Source organism: Carica papaya, chromosome 2, assembly GCF_054855325.1.
Source record: "Carica papaya isolate Zhongbai chromosome 2, ASM5485532v1, whole genome shotgun sequence".
NCBI lineage: Eukaryota > Viridiplantae > Streptophyta > Magnoliopsida > Brassicales > Caricaceae > Carica > Carica papaya.
The window spans coordinates 16,101,908-16,117,544 of NC_142310.1; the positions used below are offsets into that span (position 1 = coordinate 16,101,908).

Sequence of the window (15,637 nt, forward strand, 5' to 3'; positions counted from 1 at the left end):
TACACCATGTTACCATTTTGAGATGGTAGTTTTGAGATAGTAGTAGATTTGATGGTACAAAAGGCTTAGATGTACAATGTTATGGCCTCTTTTATGATTTCTTCCTTCAGCTCATGATCTCTTGGAGCACAAAACTGAGAGCAAAATCTTAAAGAACCATCTTTGTGGGCCCAAAACCCTAGACATTTTTCTTGCAAAGCTTCCTCGAGTTTGATCAATCATTCATCTAATTGTTGAGATGCATTTGTCCTTTTTATTGAGGTCGGATAAATTGTCCTTTTACCCAAAGAACTACTGTTACCCCGAATTCTGACTTTCATATCCTATCTCTGTAAGCAATGTAGAATGTGGCAATAAAGTTATGTAACTGGAGGACTTACGACCCAAGCATTAGATATCACATTAGCCTTGCCATGGTGAAAATATGGTCTGTCAGCAACTGTAGCCATCAGTTCTGTTACATTAGTTGGTCTTGCTCAATAGATCATTGCTTCAACCTTGGGTATATCAAAAGATATACCATCTTTTCAAATCACATGGCCTAAAAGTGAAATTTCAAACACCAACATTTGCACATTTTGAAGCTTGCTTACAATTATTTCTCCCTCAAAGTCCCAGAACATTCCTCAAATGCTCCTGGTTTTCTTCTTTACTCTTGGAATAAACCAAAATTTTATTGATAAAAACCACCAGAACCTGGTCAAGGTAGGGGTTTAAAACCCTGTTCATCAATATATGGAAGCAGGATGAGCATTACTAAGACCAAACAGTAGAACTGCAAGCCTATATATCCATACCTAGTCCTGAAAGCAGTTTTAGGTATGCCTTCAGCCTTAATTACAATTGGCAATATCCAAATCCCAAGTTAATTTTGGAGAAGACTTATATAACTTGCAGATGATTAAATAATCATCAATGTCCCAAGAGTTACTTGTCACAACTGGTCTGAATTCCTTAACTATATAGGTTCCTCATCTGCTAACAATTCAAATGACAGACCTGATTTGCCCTTTTCACCCTTGATTTTTAAATGAAATTTAATTTTCCGTTTGAGTTTGTAGTTGTAGTGTTATTCTTACTTAAGAATTTTTGCTCTTTATTTTCAGTGCTATAATAAATTTCCTCTTTTTTTAAATTCTTTTTCCTAATGTCTAGTGGGGATTCGATGAGAGATCATGCTTCATGAAAAACTATCCAATGATAATCGTTCGATTAGTTTCTGGGTATGTTTCTTTCTTGGAGGTAATGTATTTTTTGTGCGAGTACAGTGACTTGCATATAACCAGTAATATATTATGAAAATATTAGATTTGTTGCTTTTATCATTTGCAAATTCCTTGTTGACCCATCCTTTATCATGCCCTTCTATGAAATCTCTCAATAACTTTTTAATCGCACAAAATTTTTTTTCAAAAGAAAACAGAAGATTACCATTAAAACCTTAGCAAAACCTTTGTGTGTTATCAAAACCTTTGACAATTTTTTCTTTTTTCAAATTTTCTCTCTTAATAATAAACCCGACCTACTGGTTTACAAATATATATATATATAAGTAGTGATATACACAAATTACAATATGAATTAAGTGTAAGAGTATATTTATCCTTTTAGTAACCATGTGCTTAGGTTGGGCATTTATGTTTCAAACCAGGTGCAGAAGCTTTTCACTGCAATATCAATGTATACTTCTGGACTAACTAATGAGCAAAGACACTTGCGATAACTATAACACATCTAGCTGACTTGCTGTTTTTGACACCAAAGTACTTTTCCCCAATGCTACTTGCTTAATTTATTGTTTCAAGCTAGTAAGATCAGTTTTTCTCATCTAAGAACAGGGAAAAAAGTTAAAATAAATATTTAGTTTGTGGATTTCCATCTAAGTTCCTTCAAACAAGAAAGAAAAAGTGTATAGATAGTGACAAAGAAAGACTTGTTTATGAAAATTCAGAGGATTTAATAATGTGAGAGAACTGCTTGTTGCTCTTGTCTAAAGAATTGATCTATCTTTAAAGAAACAAGGAAGAGAGGACAGTTTTAATTATCGTTGCCGGAGTCTAACATTAGAACTTCATTGATTTCAGCTTGACTCAAACTTCAGTTTAGAGATCAATAAATGTTAGCCAGATAAAGCGAAAGTGCAGATTTTGTTAGTAAAATTATAAAAATTGCCTGGATATATAGGGAGCAGGCCGGTATAGTCAAACTTATACGAGTAGGTGAGCAGGAATCTTACCATGTTTGCATAGTTGGAAATGGAGTTTGAATGAACTTTGATGCTTAGAGAAATTGGTCTTATTACTAAATTAAAATGAACCATAATTTTTCAAGTTACTGGACTAGTGGCTCTTATCAAAGCATTTGAAGTGCAACATATTTCTTATTCAATCAATTTCTTGGATTCTTATCATTACGTTTAATAGAGTAACTTCTATCAGTGAGTTCATGAAAGTCATATCATTGGCATGGATGAAAATTCATATTTAGGTTTTGGAGTCACTACTTTTGACCCAATTGAATGCACTTGACTTATACACGATTCTTGTTGATGCAGGGTTCTAGTTCAGTTTTGGTGTAGCTATAGTACCGTGCCTCTGAATGTAATTGTCACACAGGTTCGCCTAAAATTCTACTTTTTACCTGCTTTAATAGAAAGTTTCACCTGAAATTCTTAATTTTAGAAATTATTGCTGTGTTTAGTAGATTAAAATATTTTCTACTTCACATTTTTTTATCTATAAAACATGTATATTGTAGCTATGTAAATGCTAAGTATGTATATTTGTTTTTTTGTAAAAAATGAAATTTGGAGACTGACTCTAACCTTAATAGTTTCGGATTTATGGATTAAAATCTCAAAATTCTCTCCAATAGGATAACCTATGATGTATTCACATAACATATGTGCACAACATACATGAATTTCATAGCATATAATCAAGCATAAACTGTAGAATGTATATATATTTACATATGTTAGAATATTTTGTAACCTCTTTTGTCAGGACTGTTGCCTATATAATAGCACTACTTGTGTCCAAGAAAATCAAGGAAAATAATGAAAGGAATTCTCCTTTTCACTTTGTTCAAATTCTTCTTCCTTAATTTTTAATGGTATCAGAGCAATCTTGATCCAAAATCATCATCCAAATCACACCAAATAACCACGGATGAGCAGACCTCTTCTCCACCCGAAGTTCTTTCGAGTTCCTACCTTCCCATGCCAGTCAACCACTCACTCGTTGATCAGACACCCTCATTCGTCACTGGACACAGGTTGAATGGAAGCAACTATCTCCAATGGTCATCATTGGTCTTGATGTTCATCCGAGAAAAGGGCAGAGAAAAATACCTCACTGGAGAACTCGTTCTACCTCCAGCCAATGACCCAGGAGCTCGTGCGTGAAAAGTCGAAAATAATCTCGTTATGTCATGGCTGGTAAACTTCATGACAAATGAGATTGGAGAAAATTTTTTGCTGTATGAGACCGCGGATGACATTTGGATTGCCGCGCGCGAATTCTACTCCAGCCATGATAACATATCAGCAATCTTCGAAATAGTGACTCATCTTCATGACCTGCGACAGGGGGAGCTTTCCGTAACTCAGTATTGCAACACCCTCACCCGCAATTGGCAACAGCTCGATGTCTTTGAAGAGCACCAGTGGAGTTGCTCCGATGACGCAAAAATGTTCAAATCCATCACCAAATGCAAACAAACGAATCTTCAAATTCTTAATGGGTCTCAATAAGAATTTGGATTAAATCCGTAGACGCGTTCTGGGAACCAAACCGTTGCCAAGCCTTAGAGAAGCATTTTCGAAAATCCGTCGTAAAGAGAACAGGAAAAAAATCATGATGGGTGAATCTCTCTTTGGCCCGAACTCACCGGAGACTAGTTCGGCTCTTGCTGCCCAGAAGAAAGTCATACTAAACGAATCCTAGTTTGGTGCTCACGCTTCCGAGACTGCCTTTGCCCTCACCAATCGTGCTTCTGAAGCTCAAGGAAGAAAGGGTAGACCGTGGTGTGAATTTTGTAAAAAACCCGGTCATATCCGTGATAAATACTAGAAGTTGCATGGTATGCTTGGTGAGAAGAAAAACCTGATAACAGAGACACATCATGGAAATTTGGTGATTAATGAGGAATCATCATTTGCTCCTACACCCACCGAAAATGCTCTTTTCAGTCCAACTCAGATGAAGGCTCTCTTGCAAATGTTTTCACAAAAGGGTCTTCTTTGTAATGCTTTCGTTGCTCAAAGAGGTAATTGCTTACTTAGTTTATCTGCCTATTCCACAAAAAGGCAAGTGTAGATTGTTGATTCAAGGGCATCCGATCATATGACTGGAAATATTTCACTCATTCGTCAATACAGTGAATGTAAGGAAGTATCCTCCATTAAGATTGCTGATGGAACGAGTTTTAGGGTGGCAGGAGTTGGTTCAACCTATATATTACCATGCTTGATACTACATTCCATCCTCTATGTGCCCAATTTGGATTGCAATCTGTTATCTGTAAGTAAATTATATAAAGACTTGAATTATATGGTTAAATTTGACAATAATTTCTGTATTTTTCAGGGCTTTGCCTTGGGAAAGATGATTGGCCTAGGAAAGACTCAAGACTATACCTTCTACCAGTTGCAACTTGTCTTTCAAATGAACAAACTTCAAGTGCAGTATATGCTAATTTAGTTTCTGTAGAATGTTCTAATATTGATCATTTTATTATGTTATGGCATTATAGATTACGACACCCAAATTTTATGTACTTGAAACAACTATTTTCTGCTTTATTCAGAAATAAAAATCTGAGTTCATTTGAGTGTGAAGTATGTCAGTTTTCTAAACATACTCGCAATTCATATCCCATTGTTACATATAAACCTTAAAAACCTTTTGCATTAATTATAGTAATGTATGGAGACCAGCATGGGTAAAAAATATTATTGGTACAAAATGGTTTGTCTCCTTCATTGATGATCACACTAGAATAACCTGAATCTGTCTTATGTAAAAAAAAAATATGAGATTGGTCAAATCTTTTAGAAATTCAACACTATGATTTAAACCCAATTTCAGACAACAATACAAGTATTGAAAACTGATAATGTATGTGAATACTTTGAGTTCAACTTGGGAAAATACCTCACTGATCAAGGCATTGTCCATCAAAGTTTTTGTGTGTACACCTTACAACAAAATGGTGTACTCGAAAGGAAAAATAGACATATCTTTGAAGTGTCTCGATCACTTATGTTTACCACAAATATTTCCAAATTTATTTGAAGAGAGGCTATTCTCACTGCTACTTACCTGATCAATAAGATGTTCTCCTATATTCTTAAATTCATAACAACCTATGATTCCCTTGTTCAAGCCTTCCCAAACTCTCACATCTTACATACAATCCCATTTAAAGTCTTTAGCTGCTCTGTTTATATACACATTCATACCTATTTTAGAGGAAAACTAGACACAAAAGCTCTTAAATCTATTTTTGTTGGCTATTCTTCTAATCAGAAAGGTTATAAATGCTTTTGTCTAGCTACCCGTCGATTTTATAATACTATGGATATCACATTCTTTGAAAACCAACCATTTTATCCCACTCTTAGTATTTAGGGGGAGAATTTTACTCAAAAATATTAATTGTGGGATGTAAACATCCCTCCACTACATATTTCATTGACAACATCAGACAAAGAACCTATATCAGAAAAAGAACCCATCCTTGAAGCTACCAAAGAGCCTGAACTTGTCACAGAAACTGATAGCACATTACCTGCAGTGAGTAAGTTACGTGTCTATACCAGGAGGAACAAGACTCAAGGTGGTAGTAAAGTATTAGAATCAACTATGCACTTTCATGAATCAACTCCTGGACCAAGCACCCAAAATACCACAGGTAATGAATCTCTTACTCAACTACTGATATTGAATTGTCTATTGCTTTACGAAAAGGTGTTCATTTTTGCACAATGCATCCCATACAACATTATGTCTCATATAGCAAACTATCTTTAAAGTATCATGCTTTTATGAGTAAGTTTGACAGTAGTACCCTAGAATCAAGAACGATTCATGAAACTCTCAAAATTTCTGAGTGGAATGCTGCTATCCAAGAAGAAATTACAGCCCTTGAAAAGAATGGGACATGCGAATTAACTAATCTACCTTCAGAAAAAACTCCAATAGGATGCAAGTGGATTTTCACGACTAAATATAATCTTGATGGTAGTGTGAATCGGTACAAAGCACGACTTGTTACTAAAGGTTTCACTCAATCATATGGACTTGATTATTAAGAGACATTTGTTCTAGTTGTCAAATATAATACTATCCGAGTACTATTCTCATTAGCCTGTAATCTTGATTGGTCTCTTTATCAACTAGATGTGAAAAATATTTTTTTCAATGGTGATCTAGAAGAAGAGGTGTATATGGAAGTTCCACCTGTACTTGAAATGAATCTACAAAAGGTATGTAAACTAAAGAAGGTACTTTATGAACTTAAATAGTTACCGAGAGCATAGTTTGACAGATTCACCAGAGCAGTGAAGCATATGGGATATGAACAGTGTCAGTCCGAGCGCACATTATTTGTCAAGCACTATATCACAGGAAAGTAGCTACCAAGCGGAGAGTTAGCTTTTGGCAGCTCATTAACCGACCGAAGGAGCGATTGACTCTGCTGCTGGGCTTTGAGGAATGGGAGAAGCTTTGGAATCAACGTAAGTAGAAGTGGGTCACCCCATAAGAGGAGGAAAGGAAGTACGCGAGATGTAACTAATAGATTTGTCAACGAAGTGTATTGATTGTATATGTTGATGATATTATCCTGACAGGTGATCATAATGAAGAGATTCAGAAACTAAAAGACTTTAGCCAAATAGTTTGAAATCAAATACCTTGGGATACTCAGATATTTTCTTGGAATAGAAATAGCTTGGTTCAAGAAAGAAATTTCTATATCTCAGTGGAAATATATCTTTGATCTTCTAAACAAGACTGGTATGCTTGGTTGTAAACCCGCAGAAACTCCTATGGAGTCAAATGCTAAGTTTAGTTTCAGAAATGATAGTAAACCTGTTGATAAAGAAATATATCAGAGACTTGTAGGCAAGTTTATCTACTTGGCTCATACAAGACCTGATATCTGCTTTGTAATAAGCACTGCAAGTCAGTTCATGTCTCAACCAACTAAGGAGCATATGAACGCTGTCTATCGAATTTTGAGATATCTAAAGATGACACCTAGATAAGGATTATTTTTTCAAAAGACTAGCAAGAGAAATTGAGATTTTTACTAATGCAGATTGGGCAGGATCTGTAATTGATAGGAGATCCACATCCGGTTATTGCTTATATATATGAGGTAATTTAGTCACTTGATGTAGTAAAAAATAATCTATTGTATCAAGAAGCAATGTTAAAGCTGAGTTACACTCATTTGCTCATGGAATATGTGAAGGAGTGTAGCTGAAAAAGATATTACTAGAATTAAGATTTTCTACTTCCACTACTATAAGAATTTGGTGTGACAATCAATCGACTATTAACATGGCCAAGAGTCCTGTGCACCATAACAAAACAAAACATGTTGAGATCGACCGACACTTTATTAGAGAGAAAATTGAAAGTCAGGATGTGTCACTACTATACATCCCAACCAGTCAACAAACAACATACAATCTAAGATTACTCAACATTTATGTAATTCAGATTGAGGAGGAGTGTAAAATGTATATATATTTACACATACAGATATATAAGGGGTAACTTAGTCTTTTCCAGTTTTTTCTTTTTTTTTTCTTTCTTTGGTTGTTATGATAGCTGGGTATGCCCTCCATTTTAACAACCAATTTTTCTCCTCTTCCACTTGTAAGAATATTCTATAACTTCTTTTGTCAGTGTTGGTGCCTATATAATAACATTATTTGTGCCCGAGAAAATCAAGAAAAATAGTAAAATGAATTCTCCTCTTCACTTTGTTCAAATTCTTCTTCCTTCATTTCTTCATAAACATATTTGTCATTATTGATTTTTTGGAGAAAAAATATAAATTTTATTTTTTCACACTTTTATGTTGTTACATTTTAAAATATTTATAAAATTTCTAATTTATAGATAGATAAATTCTTATTTTAATAGAATTTCAATTATACCAGATTATTATTCTTTTATAATTCTAATTATATTATGTCAATTAATTAAATAATAAAATATACTACTGAACACTCCCTCTCAAATTGGTGCAATGATATCACACATGTCCAACTTGCAGACCAAGTTAAGAAGAGTCATCTTGCAATTTACCAGAGATGAACGTGCATAGAGAAATCGGAAAAAGGACTAGAAAAGGCTTATCGGAGCTGCTTGTGCGCGGAGGAAGTAGAGATATGTACCGGATCGTGAAACCATAGGCAGACGTGAGCGGAAGTGCCAGAAAAAAGATAAAAAAAGACTGGTCAAAGTAGCTCGCATGAGAAGGAAGCAGATATGCGTCGAATCGCATACCAAAGGCGGCCGCATATGGAGGAGCTGTAAAAATTACTAGAAAAGGCTAGTCGAAACGGCTCGCGTGTGGAGCAAGCAAATCTGTCTAGTAAGGTAGCGACTCAACTTGCCTCAGCTCAGCTCGACTCGGCTCAGCTTGGCTTAGGTGTGGATGGCTTGACTTGGACCAAATCGGAGCCAAAAGTAATTCTATAACGTCTTTTTTATTCTATAAATTATATATAAGTTTTTGAAATATTATATCTATAATTACTTTTGGCTCGGCTAAGCTCGGAGCGAATGGACCAAATCGGAGTGGTCCAGCCGTGAAATGGTGAGATCTTGATGTTACTATGCATGGAAGGCTAGAATGGCATGGCATAAGGTTTCTGACCAGCAGATGCAATGCGGCACAATGCGTTCCAAGCCGATCAAGGCAGCTTGGCATGCGGAGGTCCAGATCGAGTTGTCATTGTGCGTGGAAGGGCCTGAACGACACGGCAGAGTACGCATCGGCGGATCAGCCGAATGCACAGCGACGCGTGAAAGGAGGAGCATGAGGTATGATTCGTGCTGGATTGCGTGCGACAAGTCGAAAAAAGTTCGAATATGGTGTTTGGTGCCTGTGCGACGCAATTCGGGTCAAATCGCAGTGAACCTGACGGCGCGTGTGGCTTACGTACTTTACTGCTGGTGGAGCATGTGGCTCACATGCCTCTGTTTCTGGTGGTCGGCGGAATTGAGAGGAGGTTGGTGGCGAGTCTCCAACATTGTCTAGGGAGGTGATGAGAGTAGATTTGTATAAGTAGATACCAACCCAACTTATTATTTTATTTTAGGGTTTGAAGAAAATCCTAAAATTAAAACTTTAAAATAAATTTATTTAACTCTGATACCATGTTGATTTTTTAGAGAAAAAATATAAATTTTATTTTTTTACACCCTTTATATTGTTACACTTGAAATACTTAACAAATTCATAATCTATAAATAAAAAAATTCTTATTTTACTAAAATTTTAATTACATCATTTTAATTAATTAAAATAATAAAATATTTTACTCAATAGTCATTAATTAACAATTTAGGGTTCATGCTATTCTACTAAAGTTATCCAAGTGAATATACCAGAAACACCAAAGCTGCTCCCTTATACAATATAAAGAATTTGAAACAAAATAAACCCATAAAAATTGCCAATTAAAAACATACCATTTGGAATGGAAACCAAAGATCTTTGAAAAATAGTATCTACTAGTCTTTGATTAGGAGAGCAATCCTTCGTTTATAACTTTTTCTTTTTGAGAAAATTGCAGATATATATACAAACCACATTCTGATCTAACCTCTGAAAGTTACCAAAATCTTTTTTAGGCTTCCTTAATGTAAATTATTGAGTTGGATGGAATAATTGTGAGCAGCCATGATCTGATCCAATACCAACGTTAAGTCTAGTAGAAAGTATATAAGGGTAAAGGAAATGTGAAGGTAGTGGTCTATCCCCTCATCTACTGGTTTTCAGGAAGAAAGGAATTCAGGCCAATTCTTCATCCTAACCCTAAAATAGAGCATGAAATGTATTATACCTTGACAACTAAGCAGTGCATATTTGCTATCCATATAAAGAAGAAAAAAAAAATGTATAGAAGTGTCTGCTAATAAAATGATGATAAGTGGCATGCTATGAAGATTATGCATGATATAAATATATAAATTAATTTTCCATATACTGGTTAAAAAGGTGACTCCTCACGATTAATGTAATATAATAAAAAAGGTTGCTTATATTTTTAAATAAGTTATTTTTATTATTTGTGTTTTCTTCTTAATTTCTTAATTTCTATCTAAAGAGAAAGATGTTATAAACAATGATAAAAGTAGCATGCTATAATAAGTAAAAATAATATAGATATATATATATATATTTTTTGTTTTAAAAAATATAGTATAAATTTATTATTTATTTTAAAAAATAATTATTTATGAGTTTAGATAGTGACTAATGACATTATTTAATTAGGTGAATTTAACTATTTATATAATTATTTATATTAATTATGTGTCTTCTTATTTTTTTTCAAAAAATATAGCATTTGTTTGTTTATTTATTATACAAATAAATAAATTTATACAAAAGGTAATGCTCTTAAAATAGAAAAAGATAATGTAACACTCAAGTAATATATAAGAAATATAAATATACATAAATATATAATATGTTCTTCTTATGACCATTTATATGACTAACTCAACAAAAAATGCAAATTATAATTATTTTATCTTTACCTCAATAATTTTTATATTAGCCATATTGGATTACTCCAATATGGTTATTATAAAACAAACAGAACATAAGAAAAATTAATAAATATCTATAGAAGTATTTAACTTATCTATAATGTCTTTTTTATTCTATAAATTATATATATCTATAATTACTTTTTCTTTTCTAGTCATGCATCTATCTCTTGTATAATAAATATATGTCTTATACTTATAGACGGTAAACATATACAGTTATTTATTTTTTAACATACAATATCGAGCTCTTACTTTTATAATTAATATTAGTACTAATTCTTTTTAGTTTTTTAAAATAATATGTAAATAAATCTTCAATTTCACTATTGGTATAGATTATAGTAGTCATATATTCAATAAATTTCATGTGTATTATATGTTTTATATATAAAAGAATTCAAGTATTTTGTTTAATATTTCTAATGAAAAGAGTCATGATATAAGTTGTACTTATAATTATATTACTTACAATTACGACAAAAAAAATATAGATTTTACAATAGATATTGTTATAACAACAATCAAATGATACAATAAAGTCAAGCTAATAAAATATAATGCATATTTATATAAATAATTCGAGCTAGCGAGCATAAGAAGCTAGTTTGTAAACAAGATATGTCTAATTAGAGAAATTTGAAACCAGAATCTAATCTGGAACTTTTAAGAATTAGGAAGCAATTACTGTAGATAACAATTAAGGAAAAGTTAGGGGCTATACATATAGGGTTTTTTCTTTTGGATAAAGAAATCTTAGCAGAGATAGAGAAGAAAATTACAAAGACAGAATACAGGAAATCCTCCTAGAAACAATCAAAGAGAAACAAGTATGATAAAATATTAAAGAATGCCAGTACTGTACTTGATCAAGGAAGATAACGTTGAAATAGTCATGAGCCTCAGCTCATGAAGCAACAAAGAAGGCCATACGGTCCCAAGGAAAAGAGAGTTGGCCAACTCAGTCTTTGAAAATCCTAATATTCCCCTCTAATACACTATCCATAACCCTGCAAGATAGCTCCTCCATACAACAACACCAGCTTTCTTCTTCCTACCACGACACTTGAAAGTCATAAAGAAAATTCTCAACGGATGGGTAAACAACCCGCTAAAACCAGACATATAAAAAAAGATATACCAAAGCATCCAATCCACTACCAATGCAAATAAAAAAATGATTGTCAGATTCGGATTCTCTAGAACACATAACACACATGTCCAAGAAATGGCATGTCCATGCCCACCCGATTGGCTTTCCCTTTGTAGACTCAATGATGCATGTCCAGGTTGAAAACCAATGATTGCTGGAGTTTTAATTAGAGGAAGGAGCAGATCCAATAGACGGCACAACAATAAAATCAGATAAAGATTTGAATGAAGAGGATTGATTTTGATGTCGGGCCAACTGAACTTTCAAATATAAGTTGTGCGGATTTAAATAAAAGAAAGAAGAGGTTTTTGAGAGCTTAAGCTAATAACAAAATTCTGATAATCTATATGGAGGCCTTCAAGGATTTGAAGAAGCAAGTATTCTTCTTAGAGGTCATGCCCAATTTGAAATCAAGGAATCAGGCAGTGTTTTTAATTTTCAGAGATACACAAAAAAGAAATATGCTTTGAAGTTATTACAAGACTCTTACTTGAGTTGGGGAATACGGGCATGGGCCTAATCATAGAGTAACTGCTCAATTGTGAACGAGGCTTGTTTTGCAGTAAGAAAAGAATTAGATTGGAGAATACTACATAAAATGTCAGAGGAGATCATTTCTTCAATCCATGAGAGCAAAAGAGACTCCACTTGTTTCCAAAGAACTGCATCTGTTTTGAGCACCTTTTCTATCATTTTCTGTTATGGTGATATAGGCAGGCTTCCATTCCGGGAATACGATGCATTACTACATATCCTTGAAAGACTAGGATGACTAGGAATATGGAAACAAAATAATTCACGAAATCCAAAGTTTTACTTGAAAGGAATGAAGCTGTGATGCAAAACGGTCCGCAGCTCGCAACCCGCAGTTCACAGATCGCAGATATCAGCCCAACGTGTTGTCCCTAAAAAGTGCAGGATAATTTTCTTTCAAGTAAATTCTGGTATTTAGTTGGATTTGCTGGCATACTACCAACCCATTTTCGTACAAGAATACCAGAATATTCTGATATATTCTCTATCTACTAATTATGTCTGACCGGAGGTATGTGTAAAAAAAAAGGCTCATCTAAAAGCTGTGAATTGTCCAGTTTTTGGGATTAATAAAATTCTCATTTTACATTTCTCTTAAGTTTCTAACTTGGTATCAGAGCAGGAATTATGGCAACAAACACTAGTAGCAGCACCACAAATTCAACTTCTGCAAGTCGACAATCTGATGCTCCTGCCACCTGAATCCAAGCTCTAGCTAGAAACGCATTGAGCTCTCTCTGTGCTGTAAAGCTAAATCATGACAACTTTGTATTGTGGAAGAATCTTGTTCTTCCTATTATAAGGGGGAACAAACTGGAAGGATATATAACCGGCACAAAAACCTTGTCTGCTAGAGTTCACGGAGAAGATTGTTGAAGGGACATCTCAAGTCGAAACCATTGTTAATACAGATTTTGAAGATTGGGTTGCCCAGGACCAAATCTTGCTGGGCTGGCTTTACAACTCTATCGAGACAAGTGTAGCTGCAGAGTTGATAGGCTACACAACCTCAAAACAACTTTGGGAAGCAATAAGAGACATCTATGCAATTAAGATACAATCCAATGTCATTTATTACAAAAAAGAATTTGTGAGGATCCAAAAGGGCAGCATGAAGATGGAAAAATATTTGAGAGCAACAAAGAAAATAGCTGATAATTTAGCTCTCGCTGGCCACTCGGTAACTCTAGAAGATTTTGTATCCCAAGTACTAGCCGGGCTTGATTCATCCGAATACAACCCCCTAGTTTGCCAAATAATTGAAAAGGAGAGCATGAGCTGGATAGAGCTTCAATCTAAACTCTTGAGCTATGAAAGGAGGCTGGAGCAACTCAACTCAAGGATAGGAAGCATCAATCTCACCCGAACCTCAGCTAACCTTGTTAAGGAAAATCTTAACAATGGATTTTTCAGCAAAGGGGGAACGTCTCAGTACTCTAACAGAGGACCTGCAAGGTTCACTCCAAACAATAGAGAAAATCCTAACAATAGAGGCAGACGCTTCAGCCCAAAGAGAGGGACAAAATTGGGTACACTGCTACTTTTTGCTATTACATGGGAAGCATTCCAGAGAACAATAGCAGAACACAGCATTCTGCTTTCACCAGCTCAATTGAAGTAATGTTTGGAGACCCTGCTTGATACGCAGACAGTGGAGCCAGTGCACACGTTACCAATGATGAACACAATCTCCAGAACAAGCAACTCTACACTGGCAATGAAGGACTGGTAGTCGGGAATGGTAAAAAACTGCCCATTAAGTATATTGGTAACACCTCTCTTTGTACCTTGAAGAATGAAGAACTCTCACTGCATAATGTGCTCTGTGTTTCTAAAATAGAAAAGAATTTGTTAAGCATATCACAATTAATTGCTTCAAATAGAGTTGATGTGCTTTTTTATTCTTTTGCCTGTATTGTGAAGGACAAAACTTCAGGAAAAACACTTATGCTGGAGAAACTAAAGAATGGACTCTACCAGCTTGAGCTTCCTAAACAAGCCACTCTTCAAAGATAGAACCAAATTCAAGCCTTCTCTGCCTCAAAAACCAACAAACAATATAAGCCTCTTCCTAAAGAAAAAGAATCCTCTCAACTTTGGCACAAACGTCTTGGACATCCATCATTAGCTACTGTCTTTAATTTTTAAGAAATGTAACAAAAGCTTGAATTTGAATGAACAAGCATTTTGTGATTCATGTCAACTTGTCAAATCACACCTGTTACCATTCAATCTTTCAAAATCTCATGCAACCTCTCCAGTCGAAATCATTCACACTGATATCTGCTCCCCTTAGCTCACTTTCTGATTTTCGATATTATATTGTATTCATTGATGACTTTAGTCGATACACATGGCTATATCCACTAAGACAAAAATCAGACCTACTACAAATTTTCAACAAATTCAAGACACTTGTGGAAAACCAACTAGAAAAGAGAATCAAAATCATCCAATCAGATATGGAAGGGGAATATATTAACCTCACCAAAATCTTAGAAACCAGTGGAATACAGGTCAGGTTCTCTTGTCCCTTCACCTCTGCCCAGAATGGGAGAGCTGAAAGAAAGCATCAGCACATCACTGAAACCGGTCTCACTCTTCTAGCCGAATCCAAAGTCCCTTTAAAATACTGGGTTGAGGCTTTTGAAACAGCAACATATCTCATCAACAGGCTTTCTACACGAATCCTTGATAACCTTTCACCACTGGAAAAATTATTCCGAAAAACACCTGATTATCACTCACTTAAAACCTTTGGCTGCTCCTGCTTCCCTTGCCTTAGGCTTTACCAGAACCATAAATTTGATTTTCACTCAACCAAGTGCGTATTCTTGAGTTACAGTCCACGCCATAAATGTTTCAAATGTTTGAGTTCTACCGGCAGATTGTATGTCTCAAGACATGTTATCTTCAATGAAGAGGAATTTCCCTTTCATCATGGCTTCCTTAACACCAAGGTTGCTAAAAATCCAACTGTCGTGTATTTACCTCTTTGGATACATACACCTCAGAGCAACACCTCCCAAACTCTCTCCCACCAATTATCCTCTACAGAACAAAGCTCAAGTGGTGGAGAGTCGTCAAGAGAGTCCCTGTCAGCAGTTACTCCCCATGGTGAGTCTGAACAATTATCAGTTCAAGA

At 34.8% G+C, this 15,637-nt stretch overlaps 1 protein-coding gene across 9 annotated transcripts in view; it reads left to right on the forward strand.

Moving 5' to 3' along the window:
- MLO4 (Seven transmembrane MLO family protein) overlaps positions 1 to 15,637 on the forward strand; it is a 72,757-nt gene that overhangs the window by 48,788 nt on the left and 8,332 nt on the right. For 2 of the 9 annotated variants that reach the window (XM_088213407.1, XM_088213406.1), the window contains 2 exons: positions 1,156 to 1,223; positions 2,555 to 2,615. In XM_088213407.1, coding sequence (XP_088069533.1) covers positions 1,156 to 1,223; positions 2,555 to 2,615 — 129 coding nt within the window. Of the gene's footprint in view, positions 1 to 1,155; positions 1,243 to 2,554; positions 2,616 to 4,589; positions 4,783 to 8,295; positions 9,419 to 15,637 lie in introns of those variants that run through there. The other 7 variants (XM_088213408.1, XM_088213412.1, XM_088213409.1 and 4 more) reach the window with 7 other exon arrangements.